Source organism: Hyla sarda, chromosome 5, assembly GCF_029499605.1.
Source record: "Hyla sarda isolate aHylSar1 chromosome 5, aHylSar1.hap1, whole genome shotgun sequence".
Taxonomy (NCBI): Eukaryota; Metazoa; Chordata; class Amphibia; order Anura; family Hylidae; genus Hyla; species Hyla sarda.
The window spans coordinates 291,443,115-291,460,419 of NC_079193.1; the positions used below are offsets into that span (position 1 = coordinate 291,443,115).

A 17,305-nucleotide genomic window follows, 5' to 3' on the forward strand; every position below is an offset into this window, starting at 1 on the left:
ATTGTTGTATATTGAGACTGTGCAATTTTGGGCAGTCCTTGTGCCAAAAGTACTGCCCCTTTTTGACCATTTGCTTACCAGACCAGACAGTAAGAGCAAGAGAAAATGGATGCCAAGTTTAAAAAAAAAGGCGTGGAGAACGGGTGTTATTTTGCTTGTTCCAACTTCAATGGGCTGTTTTAAAGGGGTACTCCCGTGGAAAACTTTTTTTTTTTTATCAACTAGTGACAGAAAGTTAAACATATTTGTTAATTACGTCTATTAAAAAATCTTAATCCTTCCAGTACTTATTAGCTGCTGAATACTACAGAGGAAATGGTTCTCTTTTTGGAACACAGAGATCTCCTCTGACATCATGACCACAGTGCTCTCTGCTGACATCTCTGTCCATTATAGGAACTGTCTAGAGCAGCATATGTTTGCTATGGGGATTTTCTCCTACTCTGGACAGTTCTTAAAATGGACAGAGGTGTCAGCAGAGAGCACTGTGCTCATGATGTCAGCAGAGAGCTCTGTGTTCCAAAAAGAAAACCATTTCCTCTGTAGTATTCAGCTGCTAATAAGCACTGAAAGGATTAAGATATTTTAATAGAAGTAATTTACAAATCTGTTTAACTTTCTGGCACCAGTTGATTTAAAAAAAAAAAAAAAGTTTTCCACGGGAGTACTCCTTTAATAAATTCTGTCCTGAATGAGATCTAGATCCCCACTGTTTGGAAGAGTTAGTTTCTAAAACAATGTAAATAAAGTGATCCCATTCTAAGAATAGGTCATCAGTTATTGATTGGTAGGGATGCAGCCCCCAGAACCCTGATGGTCATCTAAATTGTTTCCACCAGAATAGAAGGAAACTGTGTGCTGTATCTGTTACTGCAGCTCCGTTTTTTAATATGACGTTCAAGGCATTGGTGTATATTAAAGGAGTAGTCCAGTGGTGAACCCAGTGGTGAACAACTTATCCCCTATCCTAAGGATAGGGGATAAGTTGCAGATCGTGGGGGGGTCTGACCGCTGGGGCCCCCTGTGATCTCTTGTACGGAGCCCCGACAGCCCGTGGGAATTGGGCGTGTCGACCTCCGCACGAAGCGGCAGCCGACACGCCCCCTCAATACAACTCTATGGCAGAGCCGAAGCGCTGCCTTCGGCAATCTCCGGCTCTGCCATAGAGATGTATTGAGGGAGCGTGTCGGCCGCCGCTTCGTGCGGTGGTCGACACCCGCTATCTGGCCGAAGAGCCTGGCCCCCGTACAGAGAGATCGCAGGGGGCCCCAGCGGTCGGACCCCCCGCGATCTCAAACTTATCCCCGTTTTTCACCACTGGACTACCCCTTTAAATATATATTTTTTAATTTTAGGTATTAGGGGGAGTTAGCTACAATTTCTATTTTTATTTTTGTTAGCTTTGAATGGCTGAATTATTTGAAGTATTAATGCTAACCTTTCATACGTTTCACACAAACTTTGTCAATAATTATTTTAAATATTATGATCCAGGGAGCCTTATCACTATACCAACATTGTGTGTCATTATTCAGTCCAGACTAGTCCTTTAGTACTATGGAAATTCCAAGCGGAATCCAACATTCCATAACTCCACTTGAAAATTCCGGTGCAGCAGCCTCCAATTTTTTTTAATAGGATTCTGCCTTAAAAATGTTTAATTCCAGATGCTGCAGAATAGAATGGACATGTTCATTCCTTTAATAGAATCCGCTCTATGGAGATGGTGCATCCCTGAGAGGTTCTAGCTCGGCTTCCTGCTGCCATGGAATTTTTCCAGGCAGACATTCTGCCGTGTGAATGGGCCCTAAGGGATCAGGTACAATAGGCAGAGGTGTTTCTGTGTCTTTCCAGTGAATACGTTTTTTTTAAGTGTAACAGAAGAAATATTCAATCCACCATTAAGATATAACTACTTACAGATCTGTAATAATTCTGCATGTTTTATTGTCTTGCCACTTATTTACTACATTTTGCTATTTGCATAACACTTCATTACTACTCCGTTGCTGAGGATTCCCAGCTATTTCCTTTCCTTGACGGACACTTATTTTTCTGTACATTTCCTGCAATTCTCATTCTATTGTGTCTGATATTGTGACTTGTACGTCAGCAGCAATTATCCCATGAGGATGTGACATCTAACTCAAGAAAACATCAAGGTTGCTGATTCCTCCATTCTGCCATATGGAGAATAAGTTTCCTAAACAGTAAGCAGATAGAGCAGTGGTCCCCAAACTGTGGCCCTCCAGATGTTGCAAAACCACAACTCCCAGCATGCCTGGACAGCCAACGGCTGTCCAGGCATGCTGGGAATTGTAGTTTTGCAACATCTGGAGGACCACAGTATGGGGACCACTGAGATAGAGGGACATTTATCAATGTTTGCTTATGTGTTCTTTTTTTTTAGTAATTTTTTCTTTACTTGTTTTTTTTTTTTGCTTATATGTGACTTATTTATCAACTGGTTTCCGCCTGTTGATAATTTTCTTTCACGAAAGCAATTTTTCCTTTTTTACTTTGGTAGTAGCTTTTTCTGCTCCATGTTTGAGCTGGAGTAAATTTAGTCAATTTTTAACCTTGTTGCGAAAAAAATCGGATGTATATGCCAATGTACCCATAGACTTTAAATAGGTATTCTCTTAAAGGGGTTATCCAGGAAAAAACTTTAAAAAAATATACATATATATATATATATATATACATATATATATATATATATATATATATATATATATATATATATATATATTTCAACTGGCTCCAGAAAGTTAATTACTTCTATTAAAAAATCTTAATCCTTTCAGTACTTATGAACTTCTGAGGTTAGGGTTGTTCTTTTCTGTCTAAGTGCTATGATGACACCTGTCTCGGGAAACGCCCAGTTTAGAAGAGGTTTGCTATGGGGATTTGCTTCTAAACTGGGCGTTTCCCGAGACACGTGTCATCAGAGAGGATTTAGACAGAAAAGAACAACCTTAACTTCAGAAGCTCATAAGTACTGAAAGGATTAAGATTTTTTTAATAGAAGTAATTTACAAATCTGTTTAACTTTCTGGAGCCAGTTGATATATAAAAAAAAGTTTTTTCCTGGAATACCCCTTTAATGAAACTGGCAGATTGGTGGGAATTTACCTACTGGGCCACCAATGATCCTGAGTAGAGATGAGCGAACTTGCAGTAAATTCGATTCGTCACGAACTTCTCGGCTCGGCAGTTGCTGACTTTTCCTGCATAAATTAGTTCAGCTTTCCGGTGCTCCGGTGGGCTGGAAAAGGTGGATACAGTCCTAGGAAAGAGTCTCCTAGGACTGTATCCACCTTTTCCAGCCCACGGGAGCACCTGAAAGCTGAACTAATTTATGCAGGAAAAGTCATCAACTGCCGAGCCGAGAAGTTCGTGACGAATCGAATTTACTGTAAGTTCGCTCATCTCTAATCCTGAGAAATGAATGGAGCAGCAGTAAATAAAAGAGAACCATGTTGTCATTTTAACCCGTTATCAAATCGGATAGAGCACTGCCAGTTCTGCCCTTTTTTTTTTATATCCCAAAGGCATATTTAGGATTCTGTTTTTAAGGTACTATGGTGGCTTTTTTTCTTTGTTTTGGTCAAGGACTCATCTCTGTTTACTATGCCTTCCTTCCTCTCTTTCCGGTATGTAGTCCCATGACTTCCATAAAGTCCCATAAGTCCCATTTAATTTACTTTTGGCAGAAAAGGACATAAAAATGATCACATTAGAATGACTGTAGTATATAAGAGATACATGGAGCTTTTTAATCCTGGTGTGGATTGGCCCTCACACAGAGATGATGTCTTACTCGTACTGGTCTGCATTGTCAGTGTAGGCCGCAGCAATGAATGAGCGAGGTAGTCAGTGGATATTGGTATTTACATTAGAAATCTCTGGCTTATTATAGAAAGTATAGGAATAAAATGGGAAATCGAACATTCTCATGAGTCATTTGTTTACCGTATTTTTCGCCATATAAGACGCTCCGGTGTATAAGACGCTCCCAATTTTAAAGGTGGAAAATCTAGAAAAAAAAGATTCTGAACCAAATACAATGTAAAGTATAGAACAGTGATCTTCAACCTGCGGACCTCCAGATGTTGCAAAACTACAACTCCTGGCATGCCCGGACAGCCGTTGGCTGTCCGGGCATGCCAGGAGTTGTAGTTTTGCAACATCTGGAGGTCCGCAGGTTGAAGACCACTGGTATAGGATGTAATACTCACGCGTCCCTACTGTTCCGGAACCGTCACCGCTGCCCTGGATGTCGCCCTCCACCGCTGTTGCCGCATCCTCGGGGGGCCCTGTCGCTCCGGAACGTCTCTGCTGCCCGGGATCCTCGCTCTCCGTTGCCGTCATCACGTCGCTATGCACGCCGCTCCTATTGGATGATGGGACGGCGTGCGCGACGACGTGATGACGATGAAGGAGAGCGCCGGCCATGCAGGGGATCCCGTCACGGAGCAGACAGCGAGGAGGCAGGTAAAGTCCCCCCCAATGTCCTGTAAGCTGTTCGGGACGCCACGATTTCACCGCGGCGGTCCCGAACAGCCCGACTGAGCAGCTGGGTTAGTTTCACTTTCGCTTCAGACGCGGCGGTCAGCTTTGATCGCCGCGTCTGAAGGGTTAATACAGGGCATCACCGCGATCGGTGATGTCCTGTATTAGCCGCGGATCCTGGCCGTCGATGGCCGCAGGGACCACCGCGATATGACAGGGTTTTAATGTGTATTTTCCGTATAAGACGCACCAACTTTCCCCCCCAGTTTTGGGGAAGAAAAAGTGCGTCTTATATGGCGAAAAATACGGTACTTCAGCTATTAAAAAGAAAACAACAAATGTTATGCTGCACTCATACCCTCTTCCCTATCTTCAAAGTACTTGTTCATACCACATATTTGTAAGAGGAAACTATGGTATTCCCCTTAAAAAATAGGGGGAGATTTATCATTGTTTTTAGAGCATTTTTTGGCTTATAAATGTCGCATGAAATGGTCTCTCGTACGCCAAAGCACATATTTGTGTCTTTTCTGCCAGGGAGGTCAATAAGCAAAATGCTACATATGGTCTTACTAAAGTTCATTTCATTTTTTAGCTTGCAGTGGTAAAGTATTTATCAAGTGTGAGACAGCAGCCCAGACCTGGCTTACAAAGTGATGTATTTTTTATTCATATTTTTATCAACCCCCATCAACATTTTTATCAGCAAATTTATCAACCCCCCCCCCCCCCGCCTGCGATATTATGATAAATATGTCACTTGTAAGCAAAACCAAAGCAAATAAATTAAAAAAAAGACTCTAAAACTCGCTTTCTAAAGACAACAATGATAAATCTCCTCCCATAGGCACAGTGAGCTTGGTGGCTGCGAAAACACTGAAGTTTGAATATGGACTTGTTACCTAGCACGACTTAAAGGGAATCTATCAGCAGGCCAGGGCATCCTAACCTGCGGATAAGTGGCAAATATAATACCTTTAAAGGGGCACTCCGCCCCCAAGACATCTTATCCCCTTTCCAAAGGATAGGGGATAAGATGTCTGATCGCGGGGGTCCTGCCGCTGGGAACCCCTGTGATCTCCTGCATGCCACCCCGGCATTCTGAACTTTTCATTCTGAACGCTGGGTTCGGGGCCGTGGTTGTGACATCATGTCACGCCCCTTGTGACATCACACCATGCCCCCTCCATTTATGTCACGGGCATGACGTGATTAGTGATGAGCGGCATAGGAATTCGTGATATTTCGCGAATATATGAACGAATATTTGGCATATATTCGCGAAATTCGCCTATTCGTTATATTCGTTTTTTTGCACATATACGAAAATATATGTGAACAAATATATGTGCATATTCACGAATATTGAGCCCTCCCTTCTTTAATGGTATAGAGAACTAATGGGCTAGTGCAGTGTTCTCCAACCAGCTGACCTCCAGATGTTGCAAAACTACAACTCCCAGCATGCACGGACAGCCAACGGCTGTCCGTGCATGCTGGAGTTGTAGTTTTGCAACATCTGGAGGACTGCAGGTTGGAGACCACTGCACTAGCCCATTAGTTCCCTATACCATTAAAGAAGGGAGGGCTCAATATTCGCGAATATGCGCATATGCGAAGAGCAGAGAGGGATGCAGTGATCACTGTGATGTGTAAAACATGAAAAGCAGAAAAAAGCTGCACTCACCCACTGAGAAGTATTTGCCAAATAATGCTTTATTCCAAGTGTCCATACAGCAGACGGCAAGTCAATAGCTGGAGGTGCGGGGGGCGTACACCAGACATCACTGTGATGTGTACTGTGAACAAAGAAAAAAAGAAAAAGAAAAAAACGAATATTGGTAATTGCGAATATATAGTGCTATATCTGCAATATTCACGAATTCGCAATTAAAATTAGAATTTTGAATATTCGTGAGCAACACTAGACGTGATATCACAACCACGGCCCCAAACCCAGCGTTCAGAATGCCGGGGTGACGTTTAGGAGATCCCGGGGGTCCCCAGTGGCAAAACCCCTATGATCAGACATCTTATCCCCTATCCTTTGGTTAGGGGATAAGATGTCTAGGAGCGGAGTACCCCTTTAAAATATTCCTGTCAATTAAAAAAATGTTTGGACATGTCACAGAAAGATGTTAAAAGTTTTCATTGGTTGTGGTCACTGCTGAAACCCATTCATAGAAACATAGGGGGAGATTTATCAAAACCTGTGCAGGGAAAGAGTTTCTCAGTTGCCCCTAGCAACCAATCAGATCGCTTCTTTCGTTTTTAAAAAGACCTCTGCAAAATGAAAGAACAGCTCTGATTGGTTGCTATGGGCAACTGGGAAACTTTTCCTCTGCACAGGTTTGATAAATCTCCCCCATAGTGTAGTATAAAGATGAATGCACAGTGCTGTTTAGGTAATATTCCTTCTTGTTCACTGATGTCCTCTTATTCATTATAATACAGGCTTTTCTTTTATCCTTTTGTATATATTTAGAGCGTGAGATCTAATTCCATATGGCCATTACTGGGTTTGATTCAATGTTTCGGGGCGTACCCCAAATGAGTTTCTGAGTGGAGCTCTGAAGATAGGGTCCATGTAGTTAAAGGAGTAGTCCAGTGGTGAACCCAGTGGTGAACAACTTATCCCCTATCCTAAGGATAGGGGATAAGTTTGAGATTGCGGGGGGTCCGTCCGCTGGGGCCCCCTGCGATCTCCTGTACGGAGCCCCGACAGCCCGCGGGAAGGGGGCATGTCGACCTCCGCACGAAGCGGCGGCCGACACGCCCCCTCAATACAACTCTATGGCAGAGCCGAAGCGCTGCCTTCAGCAATCTCCGGTTCTGCCATAGAGATGTATTGAGGGGGCGTGTTGGCCGCCGCTTTGTGCGGAGGTCGACACCCGCTATCTGGCCGGAGAGCCTGGCCCCCGTACAGAGAGATAGCAGGGGGTCCCAGCGGTCGGACCCCCCGCGATCTCAAACTTATCCCCTATCCTTAGGATAGGGGATAAGTTTTTCACCACTGGACTACCCCTTTAAGTGAATGGACTTGCACACTGGTGGTCAGTCTTAGGCTGGGTTCACACCACGTTTTTGCAATACAGTTCCCGTATATGTTTTCAATTTGAAAACCGCATGGAACCGTATTGAAAACCGCATGGAACCGTATTGAAAACCGCATGGAACCCTATTGAAAACCGCATGGAACCGTATTGAAAACCGTACGGAACCGTATTGAATACCGTATGCATTGACTCTCCATTGAAAACCATATGCCAAAAGATGCATCAGGTTGTGTCCGTTTTGCATCCTGTACGGCTTTGTCAGTTTTTCCCCGTTCCCAAAACCATAGCCTACCACGGTTTTTGGTCCAGGTGAAAAACCATATTGAAATGTATACGTTTATTTAAAATGGGAGTCAATGGGAACTGTACAGAACCGTATGTAGGTCCGGTTCCATCCGGTTTTCACCATGCGGTTTTTGACTTTGCACAGTTTATTACTTGGAATTTCCATCAAACAAGTGAAACTTTATTCATAATGGAATGAAAAGTTATCAATGTATACTTTTTTCTTGAAAAACAGATGCAACCAGACATCATTTTTCAAACCGTATATGGAATAAAATTTGTACACACGTTTTGATACAGTTTAGTCAGGTTTTGAGGAATACATTTTTTTTATCAAAAACCTGATACAGGAACTGTATTGCAAAAACGTGGTGTGAACCGGTTACGAGAGTCACTGCTGAAACCCCCCACCCCTGGAGCAGGAGAAGATAAGCGCGTGGTAGTGTTTTGCTTCTTGACTCTCAGAGATCTCTGTCTCTCTGCACCATTACTGTATAATTTGCTGAGGGCAGGGATGTAATGTGCTTATCCCCACTTGTTCTTCTGATCGGTGCTGAGACCCCTACCGATAAAACTTTTGTCATGTTTCTGTGACATGTCCAAAACATTTTTTTTAATTACAGGTACATTTTATTATGATGCTTTGGTTCGATATTTATATGCAAATTAAGCTGTTCGGTGCACTGAGGGTGTTTCTTTCCCTCTAGGGGCACCAATACAACTGCCTGCCCGCTGCTCTGACAATACTTCCTCGTGAATACTAATCTGCCCCTTTGCAGTGGCATTCAGTTACGTCATTAAAAGAGCTGAAATATGTTGTCTTGGGTGGGTTTTGTGGGTTGGGGTGAAAAAGGGGGAATCAGGATAAAACCTTGTAAAAATGGTTCTCTGCACAGGCAATGCTGGATTTGCGATCACTGCTTGTACTCACATATTAGATTGCAGGAAGCTTTCATTGCATATTTTGGGCAGTTTTCAGTAATAAAAATACTTTAAAAATTCCACATCAAATCCTGCTCATGTGAAGGGGGCTGAAGGCTTTTTTGTAGAGAATAAACTGTCACTGATCTGTGGTAGAAATCGGAGGCATTGGCTTGAATTGCCCTGGTTTTCACTTTCTGTGCTTTAAATGTTGTTACATATTTAGATGCAAAGGACAAATCCATGTTGGAAAAATCTGTCGTTCAAAATGATTCACAATTTGCTGTAGACGTTGACTGTGCTGTCCCATTGATAAATCATACTTCTTCAGTGGATTTTGCTGTTATAATGAACACGATCAATCTTCTGCTATAATCCAAGTCTTATAGTTGCCCAAATTTTGACGCGTGATCTGAGCAGGTGCTGGGAGCCTGCTGCAAGGCGCAATTTCGTAAATATTTTGCATAGCTTGTCCGTACTATAAACAGGGCCTTAGGCTATGTAAACACTACGCTAAAGCAGATTCCCATTGAATTCAATTTCCCCAGCAGAAACATGTTCATTGTTTTTGCAGATTCTGCTCGGAAATGCATTGCCGTCTATGGAGATGGCGCATTTCCAGCAGTCCTAGCACTGGTGGAACATGAATATTTGTGGAATGTCTGCCTATGTTTTCTGGGGGACATTCTGCAATGTAAACATAGCCTAGGGGTGCGTTCACACGCTAGTAACTAGCAGCGGGTTTCCCGCTGTGAGTTATGCTACCATTCATTTGAATGGGTTCACGGACAGTCCGCAAATCTGACACAATTGTGGACTGTCTGTGGACCCATTTAAATCAATGGTAGCATAACTCGCAGTGGGATTCCCGCAGCAGATAACCCGCTGCTAGTAATAGCGTGTGAACGCACCCTTAGGAAGACATTTCTCATAGCATGTGCACAGGAAAAGTAGAGCAGTTGCCATAGAAACCAATTAGATTCGAGTTTTTATATTCCAGAAGCCATTTCTAATTATCTGAGTACACTTAGGGCAGTGAGGGGGGGGGGGGGGGGGCAGTTATCTGAGGGCAGTGAGTGCAGTGAGTGGGGGCAGTCATCTGAGGGCAGTTCTCTGAGTACACTGAGGGCAGTTACCTGAGGGCAGTTCTCTGAGTACACTGAGTGGGGGCAGTTATCTGAGGGCAGTGAGTGGGGGCAGTCATCTGAGGCCAGTTATCTGAGTACACTGAGGGCAGTTATCTGAGTACACTGAGGGCAGTTATCTGAGGACAGTTATCTGAGTACACTGAGGGCAGTTATCTGAGGCCAGTTATCTGAGTACACTGAGGGCAGTTATCTGAGTACACTGAGGGCAGTTATCTGAGGACAGTTATCTGAGTACACTGAGGGCAGTTATCTGAGGCCAGTTATCTGAGTACACTGAGGGCAGTTATCTGAGGGCAGTTATCTGAGGGCAGTTATCTGAGTACACTGAGGGCAGTTATCTGAGTACACTGAGGGCAGTTATCTGAGTACACTGAGGGCAGTTATCTGAGGGCAGTTATCTGAGTACACTGAGGGCAGTTATCTGAGGCCAGTTATCTGAGTACACTGAGGGCAGTTATCTGAGTACACTGAGGGCAGTTATCTGAGGGCAGTTATCTGAGTACACTGAGGGCAGTTATCTGAGGGCAGTTATCTGAGTACACTGAGGGCAGTTATCTGAGGCCAGTTATCTGAGTACACTGAGGGCAGTTATCTGAGTACACTGAGGGCAGTTATCTGAGGGCAGTTATCTGAGTACACTGAGGGCAGTTATCTGAGTACACTGAGGGCAGTTATCTGAGTACACTGAGGGCAGTTATCTGAGTACACTGAGGGCAGTTATCTGAGGCCAGTTATCTGAGTACACTGAGGGCAGTTATCTGAGGGCAGTTCTCTGAGTACACTGAGGGCAGTTATCTGAGGCCAGTTATCTGAGTACACTGAGGGCAGTTATCTGAGTACACTGAGGGCAGTTATCTGAGGGCAGTTATCTGAGTACACTGAGGGCAGTTATCTGAGTACACTGAGGGCAGTTATCTGAGTACACTGAGGGCAGTTATCTGAGAACACTGAGGGCAGTTATCTGAGTACACTGAGGGCAGTTATCTGAGTACACTGAGGACAGTTCTCTGAGTACACTGAGGGCAGTTATCTGAGTACACTGAGGGCAGTTATCTGAGGACAGTTATCTGAGTACACTGAGGGCAGTTATCTGAGTACACTGAGGGCAGTTATCTGAGGACAGTTATCTGAGTACACTGAGGGCAGTTATCTGAGAACACTGAGGGCAGTTATCTGAGTACACTGAGGGCAGTTATCTGAGGACAGTTATCTGAGTACACTGAGGGCAGTTATCTGAGGGCAGTTCTCTGAGTACACTGAGGGCAGTGAGTGAGGGCAGTTATCTGAGTACACTGAAGGCAGTTATCTGAGTACACTGAGGGCAGTTATCTGAGGGCAGTTCTCTGAGTACACTGAGGGCAGTTCTCTGAGTACACTGAGGGCAGTTCTCTGAGTACACTGAGGGCAGTTATCTGAGGACAGTTATCTGAGTACACTGAGGGCAGTTCTCTGAGTACACTGAGGGCAGTTATCTGAGTACACTGAGGGCAGTTATCTGAGGGCAGTTCTCTGAGTACACTGAGGGCAGTTCTCTGAGTACACTGAGGGCAGTTATCTGAGGGCAGTTCTCTGAGTACACTGAGGGCAGTTATCTGAGTACACTGAGGGCAGTTATCTGAGGGCAGTTCTCTGAGTACACTGAGGGCAGTGAGTGAGGGCAGTTATCTGAGTACACTGAGGGCAGTTATCTGAGTACACTGAGGGCAGTTATCTGAGGGCAGTTCTCTGAGTACACTGAGGGCAGTTCTCTGAGTACACTGAGGGCAGTTCTCTGAGGGCAGTTCTCTGAGTACACTGAGGGCAGTTATCTGAGGACAGTTATCTGAGTACACTGAGGGCAGTTCTCTGAGTACACTGAGGCCAGTTATCTGAGTACACTGAGGGCAGTTCTCTGAGTACACTGAGGCCAGTTATCTGAGTACACTGAGGGCAGTTATCTGAGTACACTGAGGGCAGTTATCTGAGGGCAGTTATCTGAGTACACTGAGGGCAGTTCTCTGAGGGCAGTTCTCTGAGTACACTGAGGGCAGTTATCTGAGTACACTGAGGGCAGTTCTCTGAGTACACTGAGGGCAGTTATCTGAGTACACTGAGGGCAGTTCTCTGAGTACACTGAGGGCAGTTATCTGAGTACACTGAGGGCAGTTATCTGAGTACACTGAGGGCAGTTATCTGAGTACACTGAGGGCAGTTCTCTGAGTTCACTGAGGGCAGTTCTCTGAGTACACTGAGGGCAGTTATCTGAGGACAGTTATCTGAGTACACTGAGGGCAGTTCTCTGAGTACACTGAGGGCAGTTATCTGAGTACACTGAGGGCAGTTATCTGAGTACACTGAGGGCAGTTATCTGAGGGCAGTTATTTGAGTACACTGAGGGCAGTTCTCTGAGTACACTGAGGGCAGTTATCTGAGGGCAGTTCTCTGAGTACACTGAGGGCAGTTATCTGAGTACACTGAGGGCAGTTATCTGAGGGCAGTTCTCTGAGTACACTGAGGGCAGTGAGTGAGGGCAGTTATCTGAGTACACTGAGGGCAGTTATCTGAGGGCAGTTCTCTGAGTACACTGAGGGCAGTTCTCTGAGTACACTGAGGGCAGTTCTCTGAGGGCAGTTCTCTGAGTACACTGAGGGCAGTTATCTGAGGACAGTTATCTGAGTACACTGAGGGCAGTTCTCTGAGTACACTGAGGCCAGTTATCTGAGTACACTGAGGGCAGTGAGTGAGGGCAGTTCTCTGAGTACACTGAGGGCAGTTCTCTGAGTACACTGAGGGCAGTTCTCTGAGGGCAGTTCTCTGAGTACACTGAGGGCAGTTATCTGAGGACAGTTATCTGAGTACACTGAGGGCAGTTCTCTGAGTACACTGAGGCCAGTTATCTGAGTACACTGAGGGCAGTTATCTGAATGCACTGAGGGCAGTTATCTGAGGGCAGTTATCTGAGTACACTGAGGGCAGTTCTCTGAGTACACTGAGGGCAGTTATCTGAGGGCAGTTATCTGAGTACACTGAGGGCAGTTCTCTGAGGGCAGTTCTCTGAGTACACTGAGGGCAGTTCTCTGAGTACACTGAGGGCAGTTCTCTGAGTACACTGAGGGCAGTTATCTGAGTACACTGAGGGCAGTTCTCTGAGTACACTGAGGGCAGTTATCTGAGTACACTGAGGGCAGTTCTCTGAGTACACTGAGGGCAGTTATCTGAGTACACTGAGGGCAGTTCTCTGAGTTCACTGAGGGCAGTTCTCTGAGTACACTGAGGGCAGTTATCTGAGTACACTGAGGGCAGTTCTCTGAGTTCACTGAGGGCAGTTCTCTGAGTACACTGATGGCAGTTATCTGAGGGCAGTTCTCTGAGTACACTGAGGGCAGTTATCTGAGTACACTGAGGGCAGTTATCTGAGTACACTGAGGGCAGTTCTCTGAGTTCACTGAGGGCAGTTCTCTGAGTACACTGAGGGCAGTTATCTGAGGGCAGTTATCTGAGTACACTGAGGGCAGTTCTCTGAGTTCACTGAGGGCAGTTCTCTGAGTACACTGATGGCAGTTATCTGAGGGCAGTTATCTGAGTACACTGAGGGCAGTGAGTGAGGGCAGTTATCTGAGTACACTGAGTGGGGGCAGTTATCTGAGGGCAGTTCTCTGAGTACACTGAGGGCAGTGAGTGAGGGCAGTTATCTGAGTACACTGAGTGGGGGCAGTTATCTGAGGGCAGTTCTCTGAGTACAGGGGAACACACTATGCAAATCCCGCCTGAGGCTTTACACCAGGAAGTAGAGAGAAGAAACCTCCCGGCCGGACAGAGACCAGTTCCTCATAGAGATCGGCTGCACGGAGCGGCGTCCATATCTCCTGCCGAGCACCGGATCACAGCACACAGCACCGGACCCTCAGCGAGCCGAGGACCACAACAAGGTGAGTGCCCCCTACTTCACCAGCCTGCACCCCTCACCCGAGTGCACCTGTTGACAGAGGAGGGAAGGGTGCTGCTCCAGATGTCTGAGCTTAGTGTGCAAAGTATGTGTAGGATTGTAGTACTGTTACCCCTATCTCCTGCCACTGCCCTATAGGTGCTACTCCCCCTATCTACTGCCCCTATCTCCTGCCACTGCCCTATAGGTGCTACTCCCTCTATCTACTGCCCCTATCTCCTGCCACTGCCCTATAGGTGCTACTCCCCCTATCTACTGCCCCTATCTCCTGCCACTGCCCTATAGGTGCTACTCCCCCTATCTACTGCCCCTATCTCCTGCCACTGCCCTATAGGTGCTACTCCCCTTATCTACCGCCCTCCCTGTATGTACTACTACCCCTATCTCCTGCCACTGCCCTATAGGTGCTACCCCCCCCCCCCTATCTACTGCCCTCCCTGTATGTACTACTTCCCCTATCTCCTGCCACTGCCCTATAGGTGCTACTCCCCTTATCTACTGCCCTCCCTGTATGTACTGTTACCCCTATCTCCTGCCACTGCCCTATAGGTGCTACTCCCCTTATCTACTGCCCTCCCTGTATGTACTGTTACCCCTATCTCCTGCCACTGCCCTATAGGTGCTACTCCCCTTATCTACTGCCCTCCCTGTATGTACTGTTACCCCTATCTCCTGCCACTGCCCTATAGGTGCTACTCCCCTTATCTACTGCCCTCCATGTATGTACTGTTACCCCTATCTCCCGCCACTGCCCTATAGGTGCTACTCCCCCTATCTCCTGCCCTTTCTGTACGTCCTACTACCCCTATCGACTGCTGCTGCCCTCCCTGTATGTATTACTACCCCTATCTGTTGCCACTGCTGTATTTGCAGTACTACCTCTATCTGCTACCAGTGCCCTCCCTGTATGTACTACTACCCCTATCTGCTGTCTCTGCCCTATATGTACTACTAACACTTATTTTTGTTAGGTTTTCATTGTATAAATCCCTGTGTCTGTAATATTTCTCCCTGCTGGAGGTGCAGGACAGGTCATAGACTTCTAGACAAGTTCCATATGTTATATTTATTTATTTTTACAATGGAAATCAACAGCAGACATATACGCAGCTGTACAGTATACCATCATATCCACTTGGAGCTATATATAGAGTATATATCCGGAGATCTTTCCTGGTGTGTATACCAGCCATACATTGTGCTTGTAATGTGAAGAGAGACGTAATACTATTACCTTTTGATAGTTAGTTTATTCTACATTTTTGTATGTTTTTTTTTTTTTTTTACATTTTTGATTTCTTGTTCTTCAGTGAAAATGTTTTGGTATAATGATTTTTGGCTAAGTTATCCAGTAAAAACCCAAAGTGGACAACTCCCATGAACTGACTATGAGGATGCCCCCATCTACCAGTGGTGATAGAAACGCCACATCTACAACAAAAACTATAGCAAAGTACAAGTCCTACAATGTGAGAAATGATTTGCTAACATTTTGAAAAGGCTTATTTGCCTATATGTGGATCTTCAGGCCTATTCTGAATAGTGGTCGCTATTGTCAGAGAGTGACGCCTCTTACTGTTGCTGTCTCTGCGTACTACCACTTCTACCAGCCTCCCCACATGACATACAGAGCCCCATTGTGTCTTTATTAGGGAGGTGGCGGTGATCTGTGTGCCGCCACATGGTGCCACTTTAAAGCACTGTGTTTTCTCCTAAAATACACAATATTGTGGAAGATTTCACTTTTGTATGGATGAATATGGAAATAAAAAAAATAAAATAAAACACACTTTAGGCCCCATTCACATTACAAAGAGCCCGTGTAGAATGTTCCCAAGGAATTCTGGGTGGATTCCACCTTGCAGCGCACTACCATTGATTTCAATAGCTTTTATGGTGCTCACTTCACACATGGGAATTTCCATAGCAGAATTTCCGATGAGGAATTGGATTCTAGTGAAAGACTGAACCTGTTTAATCCTTCGGCAGAATCTTCTTAAGAAGTCCCGTTTGTCAGTGGGACAGCATTTATGTCCACGTTGTATTCTGGATCTTTTTTGCTGGAGCATAAAAATTGTGGATCTACAGTTACATTTCCTCACTGGATTTCCTCAGTGTGAACATACCCTTAGGCTACGTTCAGAACAAAATTTCCACACAGAACATTTCCGTGCGGACATTCCACCGACAGCAAAGCAGCGGCAGAACATGTGGGCGCTAGGACAGGTTGGAAATGCGCCGTCTCATAGACGGCAATGCATTTCCATGCAGTCTTCGCAGAAAGAATAGACATGCCTATTCTTTCTGCGGACTTGGGAATCAGGATTTCTGCCGTGTGCACAGTGCAGCAGAATTCCATTAAAATCAGTGGGACTCCGCTGCAGTGGAAAGTCCCTGCGGAATTGAAATTCCTTGGCCTAAGCTATGTTCACACAGCAGAATTTCCATGCGGAATTCCGCCATATAATTCATTCCGGAAATGGGCCTTTGAATTTCAGCAAAATTCTATATTTTCAGCACACCCAAATTCCGCAAAAAAATTCGTCAGCCAGCTTTTGCAAAACGTAATTTGAGCGGAATAGCAGAATTTCCGCCGTGTGATCATGGCCTAATGCTTCCTTATCAAATCGTAGGCACGTATAGGTAAAGTACGGCCAATAGCAGGATAGGTGCATTGCCGGTATAAGTAACAAAATCTATTTACAAACTATGTCTATGTTTAGATTTGTAAACTGTAACATTGTATTAATCTGTCAACACTTTAGAGCAGTGTTTACCAAACAGTGAGTCTCCTGCTGTTGCAAAACTACAACTCCCAACATGCCCGGACAGCCGTTGGCTGTCCGGATCATGCTGGAAGTTGTAGTTTTGCAACAGCTGGAGACACACTGTTAGAAAAACACTGCTTTAGAGTGATCTATGTTGGCAGGTTAGTTTTTACTTTTCTTCGACGCTGCTTTTGACCACACGATAGTGATTTATGACAATAGTGATTGTCACTGTATGTATTTATGGAGAAGTATCTGTAGAGCAGTGGTCTTCAACCTGCGGACCTCCAAATGTTGCAAAACTACAACTCCCAGCATACCCGGACAGCCGTTGGCTGTCCGGGTATGCTGGGAGTTGTAGTTTTGCAACATCTGGAGGTCCGCAGGTTGAAGACCACTGCTGTAGAGCATTATATCTAAAGGCATATATAAAGATCTAATAAGTGAGGACTAGAGATGAGCGACCTTACAGTAAATTCGATTCGTCACGAACTTCTCGGCTCGGCAGTTGATGTATTTACTGTAAGTTCGCTCATCTCTAGTGAGGACTTTCTGGCCTTCAATGGATGGGTTTAAATGAAAAGCAGAAGTAGAGACTCTTTGCTGGAACAGTTGATGCGACACAACCTTGTTTTCCGTGTACATGGTGATAATAATAATAGTCTTTGGAGACTAAAGTTTACTAGT

The 17,305-nt window shown here is 45.1% G+C and overlaps 2 protein-coding genes across 12 annotated transcripts in view; one reads left to right on the plus strand and one right to left on the minus strand.

The window, feature by feature from the left end:
- TMEM68 (transmembrane protein 68) overlaps positions 1–13,814 on the minus strand; it is a 204,579-nt gene extending 190,765 nt beyond the window's left edge. For 5 of the 7 annotated variants that reach the window (XM_056521959.1, XM_056521950.1, XM_056521956.1 and 2 more), the window contains exons 1-2: positions 13,686–13,814; positions 6,203–6,314 (exon numbers count right to left, since the gene is read on the minus strand). The gene's annotated coding sequence lies outside the window, so the exon portion shown is untranslated. Of the gene's footprint in view, positions 1–6,202; positions 6,315–8,787; positions 9,053–13,657 lie in introns of those variants that run through there. The other 2 variants (XM_056521951.1, XM_056521952.1) reach the window with 2 other exon arrangements.
- Positions 6,871–17,305, plus strand: part of LYN (LYN proto-oncogene, Src family tyrosine kinase) — a 92,961-nt gene continuing 82,526 nt past the window's right edge. For 2 of the 5 annotated variants that reach the window (XM_056521940.1, XM_056521946.1), the window contains exon 1: positions 13,706–13,833. Coding sequence is in view for 1 of the 5 variants with exons in the window: in XM_056521945.1 (XP_056377920.1) it covers positions 6,899–6,920 (22 nt within the window). In the remaining 4 variants the exon portion in view is untranslated. Of the gene's footprint in view, positions 6,921–13,705; positions 13,834–17,305 lie in introns of those variants that run through there. The other 3 variants (XM_056521945.1, XM_056521944.1, XM_056521943.1) reach the window with 3 other exon arrangements.